The sequence below is a fragment of the Alternaria conjuncta genome (genome assembly GCF_024043145.1).
Source record: "Alternaria conjuncta strain BMP 0040 chromosome Unknown scaffold_18, whole genome shotgun sequence".
Lineage (NCBI taxonomy): Eukaryota > Fungi > Ascomycota > Dothideomycetes > Pleosporales > Pleosporaceae > Alternaria > Alternaria conjuncta.
Window position 1 is genome coordinate 125,515 of NW_026250107.1, and position 12,415 is coordinate 137,929.

Genomic DNA, 12,415 nt, shown 5'->3' on the forward strand with positions numbered 1-12,415 from the left:
GTGAACTTCTGAATGCAGTGCTTGTTGTGATCTTAGTCTGCCGAAGCATGCACTGGAAGGAATGCGTTGCCGTTGCGGCTCTGCAGGAGTTTCGTACGTTGATTTTGCAGATGGTGGCGCGATTCATCGCGTTCAATGATAGCCATCACGTCCGAAATCACATATCAACAATAGGCTGCCGGAACTGGAGTCTGCTGTGGAGAGATGACTGTTGGATATGTGCCGGACATGGATTGGAAGGTGCCACCCGCACGGCGCACAGGGGTGGCGCCGACCAATGAGAGCGACGCGCTAAGTTTTGGGGGTCGGCGTGCCTCCCTCGCTCGTCAGCTCCAGGCTAAGTGCTCTGCAGAAGCTCATCCATCACTCCAAGTCGCGACTCCATACCCGCACTCGGGACGCGCCCTCGCCCCACCACCAGGCCTCACTTCCACAATAACGATTGTAATGACCATATAGGCCATCCCGCCTGCACCTTCCTTTTCAAAATTTAATATTCGACACAGCAGCGACCTGCACCCGATTCCGCACACCACCGCGTGCCACCGAGACCAATGCGCCTGTCTTCCGCTACATTGATCGCGCCACATACTGGATAGCTGCGCCATTGCAGGGCACAGTCTACGAGGACTTCGACAAGGTGGAGGAGCGGCTATAGGCTGCACGCAACATCGCCATGGCGACTCACAACTTCGAGGCTATGGCCTCCAAGTTGGACGACCCAAACTCTGGTACACATTACATTGCGCGCGCTGCATGCCCACAACATGCGCGCGCATCATAACAAGAGAACACAGGCTGACTGGCGCAGATCTCAGAGTCAAGGGCACCCAGGCGATCGAAATCCGGGACAACATTGAGAACTACTGTCAAGGGCAGCAGTACGCCTCGTTCTTGAATCACCTCGTCCCCGTGTTCCTCAAGATATTAGATGGCAACCCAGTCTTCATTTCCACGTCGCCCGAACAGGTGAGCGCACAACTTGCGACAACTCTACAGCCTTCTGACCTAGAAACAGCGCATACGGAACTGTGTCCTCGAGATCCTGCACCGTCTTCCGATGAACCCGACCGAAGCCATAGAACCGCACGCGGCCAAGATCGTCGACAAACTCATGAGCTTGGTGAAGCTGGAGAACGAGGACAATGCGGTTCTGTGCATGAAGACCATCATGGACTTTCAGCGCCACCAAACTAAGGCGCTCGCTGACCGAGTTCAGCCATTCTTGGATCTGATTCAGGAAATGTTCGAGACGATGGAGCAGGCGGTGCACGATACCTTCGACAGCAACACGACAGCTTCGGCCTCGCAAGGCGTTCCTTCCACCCCGAACAACCACCAATTCTCCCAGTCCCCACGCCCGAGCTCGCCAGCGACCGCCCTCACATCTGGTTCCGCAGGCGATATTGGATCGGAACACCAGCAAACGCGCATGCTGCTCAAGGGAATGCAGTCGTTCAAGGTCCTTGCAGAGTGTCCAATAATCGTGGTGTCTCTATTCCAGGCCTACAGGAACTGTGTGAACAAAAACGTGAAACTTTTTGTACCACTGATCAAGAACGTACTTTTGCTTCAGGCGAAGCCACAAGAGAAGGCACATGAGGAGGCCAAGGCGCAGGGCAAGATCTTCACTGGTGTCAGCAAAGACATTCGCAACCGCGCGGCATTTGGCGACTTCATAACAGCTCAGGTTAAAACCATGAGTTTTCTGGCTTACCTACTTAGGGTGTATGCAAACCAGCTGAACGACTTCCTTCCGACCCTTCCTGATATCGTCGTCCGACTGCTCAAGGACTGTCCACGCGAAAAGTCCGGCGCACGGAAAGAGCTACTAGTCGCTATTAGGCACATCATCAACTTCAACTTCCGCAAAATCTTCCTCAAGAAGATTGATGAGCTACTGGACGAGAAGACATTGATCGGGGATGGCCTGACAGTGTACGAGACCATGCGTCCGCTCGCATACAGCATGCTGGCCGATCTGATCCACCATCTGCGAGAATCTCTGTCGAAAGAGCAGATCCGACGCACAGTTGAGGTTTACACGAAGAATTTGCACGACACATTTCCCGGAACCAGCTTCCAGACCATGAGCGCGAAGCTTCTGCTGAACATGGCAGAGTGCATCGCGAAATTAGAACCCAAGGAGGACGCGCGATACTTCCTGATCATGATACTGAATGCCATCGGTGACAAGTTCGCGGCAATGAACCGACAATACCACAATGCTGTCAAGCTCTCAGCTCAGTACAGCCAACCGTCCATTGATGCGGTCGACGAGAACCACATGGCCGTTCAGGAAAACCCCCCGGATTGGGACGAAATCGACATTTCCAACGCGACACCCATCAAGACATCCAATCCACGAGACCGGAGCTCCGATCCCATTGCCGACAACAAGTTCCTGTTCAAGAACCTACTCCATGGGCTGAAGAATCTTTTCTATCAGCTAAGAGCCTGTAACCCAGCCAAGATCAAGGACGAGATTGATCCGACCAACGCGTCTGCAAACTGGCATGAAGTGTCGTTTGGCTACAACGCGGAAGAGGTGGAAGTTCTTATCAAGCTTTTCCGCGAAGGTGCCAAGGTGTTCCGTTACTACGGTACTGAAAAGACCCCTGAAACACAAGGCTTGTCACCGGGAGATTTCATGGGCAACCAACATATGATGTCGAGTGGCAAGGAAGAGAAGGACCTTTTGGAGACGTTTGCGACTGTCTTCCACCACATCGATCCAGCCACGTTCCACGAAGTGTTTTCATCCGAGATACCCCATTTGTACGATATGATGTTCGATCACCCGGCGTTACTTCACGTTCCACAGTTCCTTCTCGCTTCCGAGGCTACATCACCCAGCTTTTCGGGGATGCTGTTGCAATTTCTTATGGACCGAATCGAAGAGGTTGGCACTGCCGATGTGAAGAAGTCCTCCATCCTCCTTCGCCTCTTCAAACTTTCCTTCATGGCCGTTACGCTATTCTCTGCCCAGAATGAGCAAGTGCTATTACCACACGTCAGCAAGATCATAACGAAGTCGATTCAGCTATCCACGACTGCCGAAGAACCCATGAACTACTTCCTCCTGCTCAGGTCATTGTTCAGAAGTATTGGTGGCGGTAGATTTGAGCATCTGTACAAAGAAATTCTTCCCCTGCTGGAAATGCTACTCGACGTGCTCAACAACCTTCTTTTGACGGCGCGCAAGCCGGCTGAAAGGGATCTCTTCGTTGAACTATCTCTCACAGTGCCAGCACGACTCAGTAACTTGTTGCCACATCTCAGTTACTTGATGAGGCCACTGGTCGTTGCTCTGCGTGCTGGCTCGGATCTTGTCGGTCAGGGTCTTCGTACCCTAGAGCTCTGCGTGGACAATCTCACGGCGGACTATCTGGACCCGATCATGGCCCCAGTCATCGACGAGCTGATGGCTGCACTATGGGAGCATCTGAAGCCTAACCCGTACAGCCACTTCCACGCTCATACCACGATGCGCATTCTTGGAAAGCTAGGCGGACGCAATCGCAAGTTCATCACTGGCCCACCAGAGCTGGATTTCAAACCGTACTCTGATGATCAGTCATCTATTGACATTCGACTCATTGGATCTACCAAAGACCGTGCCTTCCCCGCAGCGATAGGCATCGACACCGCCATCGCGAAGCTCCACGAAATCCCAAAGACTCCAGCAGCCAAAAAGTCCGACACGTTCCATAAGCAACAGGCTCTTCGCCTCATCACCGCACATACGAAGCTGCTGGTCGGTTTCGACAGCTTGCCAGAAGACTTCGCCCAGCTAGTACGCCTGCAAGCGAACGACTTGTGTGCCAAGAAGTTTGATGTGGGATACGACATCCTCACCGCATCAGAGCGCGAAAAGTCCATCACCAAGAAGACTGTAGAACAAGAGACTCTCAAGAAACTGCTGAAGGCGAGCATATTTGCTGTTTCGGTACCGGAGCTGAAGTCGGAAGCGGAGGCTCTGGTAAGCAACTTGGCAAAGCACTTCACGCTTCTGGAGCTGGGAACGCAATTTGCCACTCTGAAACACAAGAACAAGCCGTTCGATGTGCATTCAGGAGAAGGGCCTGTCGTGATTGAGAGCGATGTCATCTCTGAAGCTATTGGCGAGTCTCTGGCGTCAGAACACGGCGCAGTGCGGGACGCTGCTGAGCAAGCCATCATCACAATGCGCGATGCTACGAAGGCAATCTTCGGCAATGATAGTTCCTTGGACAAGTTCGTGTTCTTCAATGAGCTGTCAAGTACGTTTTGCCACAACTGTCATGCTGATGACTGGTTCATGAAGTCTGGCGGAACTCGGGGTATTGAAATCATGATCAAACAACTGGGTCTTCCCCAATCATGGCTCGTACCCCGCCATTTCGAACTTGTTAGGGCACTCAACTTTGTCATGAAGGACATGCCTATCGATCTCGACTCGAAGACGCGCATACAAGCAGAAGGCCTCATCCAAGACCTCATCCGACGCTGTCACAAGAAGACGACCAAGGAAGATTTCGATAAGGGCAACAACATTACCCTGAAGCTCTGCCAACAGCTTGTGGGTGATCTCTCGCATATGAACAAGAGTGTGCGTGACGCAACCCAGAAGGCGTTCCAGGTGTTGTCAGATGTGACCGAGTTGAGCGTCAGCGACCTGATCACGCCGGTGAAGGATAGACTCATCTTACCGATTTGGACCAAGCCGCTGCGAGCACTACCGTTCAGTATTCAGATTGCCTACATTGACGCGATCACTTTCTGTTTGAAGCTCAAGAACAACATCCTCGAGTTCAACGAACAACTGACGAGATTATTGATGGAGTCTTTGGCACTAGCCGACGCCGAAGACGAGCATTTGGCAAGTAAGCCTTTTGAGCAGCGGAACGCAGATCACATCGTCAACCTACGAGTTGCATGCATCCGTCTCCTCTCCACCGCTCAAACCTTCCCTGAGTTTAGCACGACACCGCCGAACCAGACCTTCCTCCGCATTATCGCTGTCTTCTTCAAGTGCCTATATTCGAAGTCTCCAGAAGTGATTGAGGCGGCGAACATCGGCCTATCTGGCGTTATCTCAGCTACAAACAAACTGCCCAAAGATGTCCTCCAGAGTGGACTTCGTCCTATCCTTGTCAACCTCCAGGATCCAAGGAAGCTCTCTGTCGAGAATCTTGACGGTCTGGCACGGTTGCTGAAGCTCCTCACAAACTACTTCAAGGTGGAGATTGGCACACGTCTCCTTGATCACCTTAAGAGCATTGCGGACCAGAACAGTCTGCAGAAGATCTCGTTCACTATGATCGAGCAGAATCCCAAGATGAAGATCGTCACCGGTATCTTCAACATCTTCCACCTGCTCCCGGCGGCCGCTGCGACGTTCCTCAAGCAAATCATCGAGAAGGTTATCGAGCTTGAGACGGCTCTTAGAAGGACGCACTACAGCCCCTTCAGAGAGCCGTTGATCAAGTACCTCTGTATGTATCCCAAGGAGGCTTGGGACTATTTCGCACCCAATTTGAAGGACCAGACCCAGGGACGCTTCTTTGCACAGCTACTCGAGAACCCAGCAAGCGAAGTACTTCGTAAGCAGGTGACAGAAGATGCGTCTGGCTTCCTGAGCGCCATGAACCCTGAGGGTACCGAGAAGGAGAAGTGCCAGGCTCAACTCAACGGTATTCACATTGCGTACGCTCTCAGCCAATCCGAAGAGACGAGTAACTGGCTCGTTTCGAACGAAGAGCTGCGAAAGGGTCTCTTCGACGCAGCCAGGGGGCTGGAGAAGAAGCTCAGGGTGAACACCCTCGACTCGGAGCTACGTCTGGCAACAGAACAAGCTGGTGATCAGATCATGATCATCTTCACCACGTACCTGAAACAAGAACCGAACAACCTGGATTTCTTCTTCGAAGTAGTAGATGCTGTCACATCTGAGGAGTTGAAAGCCTCACCGCGCCTGTTCGACTTCATCTATGACCAGATCATCTCCAGTGAGTCTGTGGATTACTGGAAAACGATTGTGAACAAGTGTATCGATCTGTACACTTCCCGTAACTCTTCCCAGAAGACGAAGACGTTCATCTTCCGCTACATCGTCAACCCCATCTTCGCCATGGATGTGAAACGCAACTGGGACAGCCTGTTCGGTCCAAAGGCCAAAGGTACCAAGTTCATGGACAAGGCCATGACTGAGGCAATCCACAGCCGGCTCTGGAAACCGCAGTCCACCCTGGAGCTCTCAGAAGACACGGCCCAGCTTGGTGTCGACCACTCACGGATGGAACTCCTTCAGCTTACCACCCTCCTCCTCAAGCACTACCCCGGGATGATACAAGATGCTCGCAAAGACGTCATCAAGTTTGCCTGGAACTACATCAAGCTTGAAGACATCATCAACAAGTACGCCGCTTACGTGCTAATCGCCTTCTTCATCGCTGCATTCGACACGCCTGTCAAGATCGCCGTTCAAGTCTATCAAGCCCTTCTCAAAGCACACCAAAACGAAGGTCGATCGTTGGTAATGCAGGCGCTTGAGCTTATGGCTCCTGTCCTGAAGAAGCGCATGCCTGGCGGTGACGCCAAGATGCCTCGCTGGATCCAGTATCCTCGCAAGATTTTATCCGAGGAAAGCTCGAACCTGCAGCAGCTGATGAGTATCTTCAATTTTGTGGTTCGTCATCCGGACTTGTTCTACGAAGGCCGTGAACATCTATCCTCCATCATCATTACGGCGTTGTCAAAGATTGCGCAACCTCCGAATCCCTCGACCGATGCAAAGAAGCTCGCGTTGAATCTGATCAGCCTAATCAGAACATGGGAAGAACGTACAGCAAGCGAGAGCGCCGGTCCTGTCGAGCGTCCATCTCAGTCGCCTCAAGCACTTAAGAGACGAGCAGACGGGTCGGCAGTAGTCACCAACTCTTCATCGAGGGGTTTCGTGGCCGGACCTGGCATTCGTATGATGCTTATCAAGTATCTGATTCAGTTCATCGCCTATCTTCCAGAACGCTTCCCTGTGGCTTCACCAAAATCCAAGGACCCGACAGCGGTCACGACCACCACACCACAACCTGCGGAGATATGCAAGAAGGCTGTGCAGTTATTGCATGACCTGCTCTCGCCACGATTATGGAGCGATCTGGACCTAGATCTCATGCTCAGCAAGAAGATCGAGGAGATCTTGTTGACCGAGATGAAGCAAGAGGACAAGCCGGAAGTCTTCAGCACACGCATGATCAACACGCTCCAGATTGTAAAAGTCATTGTGAATGTCAAGTCGGATGAGTGGGTGCTGCAGCGCATCCCCCAATTCCAGAAGATCTTGGAGAAGCCAATTCGCTCTGAGAACCCCGACGTGCAGGCCAGTCTCCACGCAACCGACGAGTCGGACGACGGCACAATGAAGCTGAAGCCCATCCTCAAGCGCATCCTCGAGGTCATGCCTGAGCCTGTTACGGATGATGAAGGCAACATTGAAGAGTCGCCCTCTACCGAGTTCGTAAACTTCCTTGGTACGATTGCTACGGAAGCTCTCTCCAATAGCTCCTACGTCAGTGCTATCAACATCTTGTGGACTTTGTGCCAAAAGCGGCCTGAGGAGATCGATCAACACATTCCACAGGTCATGAAGGCCTTCCAGGGCAAGATGGCCAAGGACCACCTTGCCGGCACCAGCGGCATTCCAGGACAGCCAGTACCACCTGCTATGCGCCCCGAAGGAGCCAACCCACCTACTGACCCTCGTGAGGTCGAGATTCAGACTGATCTGGTACTGAAGACAGTTGACATCCTTGCTGCGCGCATGAATGAGCTTGGCGAGAACCGAAGGCCATATCTCAGCGTGCTGGCTTCACTTGTTGAACGATCTCAGACCAACTCTGTCTGTATGAAGGTACTAGATCTCGTCGAAGAATGGATCTTCCACTCCACCGAGCCAGTGCCCACACTTAAGGAGAAGACGGCAGTCCTAAGCAAGATGTTGCTCTTCGAGCACCGCGCCGACACTTCGCTACTGACTCGCTTCTTGGACCTGGTAATTCGTATCTACGAGGACCCCAAGATCACTAGGAGTGAGCTTACCGTACGGATGGAGCACGCATTCCTGATTGGTACTCGAGCGCAGGATGTTGAGATGCGCAACCGATACATGACCATCTTTGATAAGAGCTTGAGTCGCACAGCAGCCAGTCGCCTGAGCTACGTGCTTGCGTCCCAGAATTGGGATACACTCTCCGACAGCTACTGGCTCAGTCAAGTCATCCACTTGATGTTTGGATCGGTCGAAATGAACACGCCGGCGCAGCTTCATTCGGAAGATTTCCGTCTCATGCAACCCACCGCTTTATTTGGTTCATATGGCAGGGACCCGAGGATCGCCGACGTCATGGTTGATGACGAACTGGAGAATCTTGTAAACGGTCATCGCCGCTTCTGCAATCAATTGGCCGACATCAAGATCAAGGACATCTTCGAACCACTTGGTCACCTACAACACACCGATAGTAACCTTGCTCATGACATCTGGATCGCTTTCTTCCCGCTGGCATGGACGGCGCTTACGAAGGATGACCAGAGCGATCTCGAGAAGGGTATGGCCGCACTGCTCACCAAGGACTACCATTCTCGTCAACTCGACAAACGACCCAACTGTGTTGCGACCATGCTTGACGCCATCGTCCATGCTAGACCGCGAGTTAAGTTCCCGCCTCACATCATGAAGTACCTCGCTCAGACCTACAACGCATGGTATACGGCTGCTGTCTACATGGAAGACTCCGCTATCTCACCTGTCGTGGATGTCGAGAAGCTACGCGAGAGCAACCTGGACGCCTTACTGGAAATTTACAGTGGCCTACAAGAGGATGACCTGTTCTACGGAACATGGCGGCGACGTTGCCAATTCATAGAGAGTAACGCTGCTCTATCATACGAGCAGTGCGGCATCTGGGACAAGGCACAGCAGATGTACGAGGCTGCCCAGATCAAGGCCCGCACCTCGGTTCTGCCATTTAGTACTGGAGAGTACATGCTTTGGGAGGATCACTGGGTGATTTGCGCGCAGAAGCTTCAGCAATGGGAGATCTTGAGCGACTTTGCCAAGCACGAGAACTTCAACGATCTTTACCTGGAATCAACCTGGCGCGTATTCGATGCTTGGCAGAATGCTGAGACCCGCGAGCAGCTTGATGCAACCATCAAAGCTGTCAGCGACGCGCCCACACCACGACGAGTATTCTTCCAAACTTTCATGTCTCTTCTCAAGCTTCACAACAAGCAAGAATCGCAACCGGAGTTCCATCGACTGTGCGATGAATCCATTCAACTTTCGATCAGAAAATGGCACCAGTTGCCCAGACGCATTACCCAGGCCCATATCCCGCTACTTCAACACTTCCAGCAGCTTGTCGAACTTCATGATGCCAGTGTTATCTGCCAGAGTCTTGCCCAGACTACGCAAGTCAACCTTGATGTCAAATCTCAAGAGCTGAAGCTGCTCCTCAGCACTTGGCGCGACCGCTTACCGAACTTTTGGGACGACATCAACGCGTGGCAAGACTTGGTAACCTGGCGACAACACATCTTCCAGTTGATCAACGGCGTCTACCTCAACCTCCTCCCGCCGACTCAAAACAACGCTAGCGGCAACTCCTTTGCCTACAGAGGTTACCACGAGACGGCATGGATCATCAACCGCTTCGCGCACGTCGCACGCAAGCACAACTTACCAGAAGTCTGCATCAACCAGCTTGGACGTATCTACACCCTCCCAAACATCGAGATCCAGGAAGCTTTCCTCAAGTTGCGCGAACAGGCCAAGTGTCACTACCAGATCAAGGCCGATCTCAACAGTGGGCTGGACGTTATCAACAACACCAACCTGAACTACTTTGGACCCAACCAGAAGGCAGAGTTCTACACGCTCAAGGGTATGTTCTTGGCCAAGCTGGGTCAGAAGAACGAAGCCGGCGAGGCATTCGGCACCGCGTTGTACTTCGATATCAAGCTCCCGAAGGCGTGGGCGGAGTGGGGCCGATACAACGACATGCTCTTCAAGGAGGAGCCGCAGAATCTGGAGAGGGCCGAGGCAGCACTCAGTTGCTATCTCGAAGCAGCCAGCCAGTTCAAGAATGCCAAGTCAAGGAAATTGTTGGGACGTGTGTTGTGGTTGCTCAGTTTGGACAATCCGGAGAGGAAGTTGGCGGAGAAGTTTGAGGAGTTCAAGGGTGATACACCGGCATGGTATTGGATAACTTACATTCCACAGTTGTTGAACAGTCTGTCACGACAAGAAGCGCCGATCGCCAGATCCATTCTCGGCAAATTGGCGAAGACGTATCCTCAGGCATTGTACTGCCATCTTCGAACAACGCGAGAGGATATGGCGGTTCTCAAGAAGACGCACGAGCAGAAGGAGGCAAAAGAGAAGGCTGCAAAGGCCAAGCAGCAACAGGGGCAAGGGTCGCCCGCAACGAAGCAGGCTTCGCCAGAAACCAGGCCCGGATCCAGCACCGGCAGCCGGCCAACAACCGCAGGTGCGGACATTAAGGCTGCTGCGAACGGCACGCCCAACGGCACTGTCAAGACAGAAACTGCTACGCAAGATGGTGCACCAGCTCCTAGCGACGCAGCCCCAGCGCCGAAGAAGCCGTGGGATCATGTCGAAGAGATTAGCGCTATCCTCAAAACGGCTTTCCCTCTCCTCGCTCTCTCCATGGAGACAATGCTTGACCAGATCCAGAAGAACTTCAAGTGCCCACCTGACGAGGATGCGTATCGACTCATCGTTGCTCTACTCAACGATGGTCTGTCATATGTCGGTCGCCAGCCTAACCTATATGCGAGGGAGATCAAGCTACCGCAATCAACTGAGGCAAACATAACACGTTTCGCCGAGTCGGTCCTCCCACCTCACATTCGCAAGGCTTTTGAAAAGGACTTTGTTACCAACAAGCCAACGATGTACGAGTACATCCAGAAGCTGCGCACATGGCGAAATCGCTTCGAGGAAAGGCTCGATCGCAGGAAGCTCACAGTTCCGCTCGAACAGTATACGCATCAGCTTAGTGAGTTCCGCTTCCTCAAATTCGACGATGTGGAAGTGCCTGGGCAGTACCTGCAACATCGCGACAAGAACTCCGACTTTGTGCGCATTGAACGCTTCCTGCCAGATGTGGAGCTGGTGCGCGGTGTTGGTATTTGCCATCGTCGTCTCAAGATTCGTGGTCACGATGGAAGTGTGCACCCCTTCGCTATTCAATTCCCGGCTGCTAGAAGTTCCAGGCGCGAGGAGCGTATCCTACAACTCTTCCGCATCTTCAACGGCATACTGGCTAAGCGCAAGGAGAGCCGGCGAAGAAATCTGCAGTTCCATCTTCCGCTTATGGTACCGATTACCCCTAGTGTGCGTATGGTACAAGACGACCCGTCATATATCAACATGCAAGGTATTTACGAGGATTACTGCCGGAAGAATGGTATCAATAAGGATGAACCCGTGCTCTTCAGCATTGAGAAGCTGCGAGCACTCCAGCCAGTAAGTTCTTCAGACGCGCATGCAAGCCGCCAGTCTCTAACCCAACCCCAACAGAAGAACCTTGATCACGCCAATAGCATTCGCCTCGAAACATTCGCTGCTGTGCAAGAGAAATACGTGCCCCCGACGGTCATCCAAGACTACTTCCGTGCTACCTTCCCCACCTTCGCCGACTTCTGGCTCTTCCGCCGTACCTTCAGCTACCAACTCGCTGCGCTCACGTTCATGACCTATGTCATGCATATGAATACGCGCTTCCCCCAGAAGATCAGCGTCTCGCGCTCTAGCGGCCGCATTTGGGGTTCCGAACTGATCCCGAGCATGGCAGTTGGTAAGCCCATCTTGCACAACTCGGAACCAGTACCTTTCCGCCTCACACCCAACCTACAAACTCTCATGGGGCCGTTGAATCTCGAAGGCATCTTCGCTCCTAGTGTCATGACAGTCGCGCGCTGTTTGATTGAACCCGAGGGCGAGCTAGAGATGCAACTCAGCATCTTCATGCGGGATGAGATGAACCACTGGTTCACCTCGCAGCACAAGGCCAGCCAGCTTACTCCCGAGGTGCTCAGGGAGAGTGTGCAAAGTAATAGCGATCTGGTAGTCAAGAGGGCCAGCGCGATTGGTAGCCTACCCACGGGCGCCAATCTACCTGCGAACCAGACAGTAGTGGACTTGGTGGCTGTTGCGGTGCATCCGGCCAAGTTGAGTCAGTGCGATCCGCTCTGGATGGGTTATCTGTAAGGGTCTGAGTTCATTGAGGAGATCGGTGTTTGGTGTTTTTGAAAAAGGGGACATTGAATGCTTTATGGGGACTTTGATGGGCAAAAGAAGAGAACATTGAGGAGTTTGGGCATTTTCATATTTATGTTGCGTTAGGTA

At 52.7% G+C, this 12,415-nt stretch overlaps 1 protein-coding gene across 1 annotated transcript; it reads left to right on the forward strand.

The window, feature by feature from the left end:
- Positions 1-676: 676 nt before the first annotated feature.
- On the forward strand, positions 677-12,277 carry J4E85_009621 (uncharacterized protein; the record flags this gene model as incomplete). Its single annotated transcript, XM_051473841.1, has 4 exons — positions 677-731; positions 812-969; positions 1,019-11,533; positions 11,588-12,277. The coding sequence occupies 4 exons, from the start codon at positions 677-679 to the stop codon at positions 12,275-12,277; spliced, it is 11,418 nt and encodes a 3,805-aa protein (XP_051322245.1).
- Between the last annotated feature and the right edge of the window lie 138 nt (positions 12,278-12,415).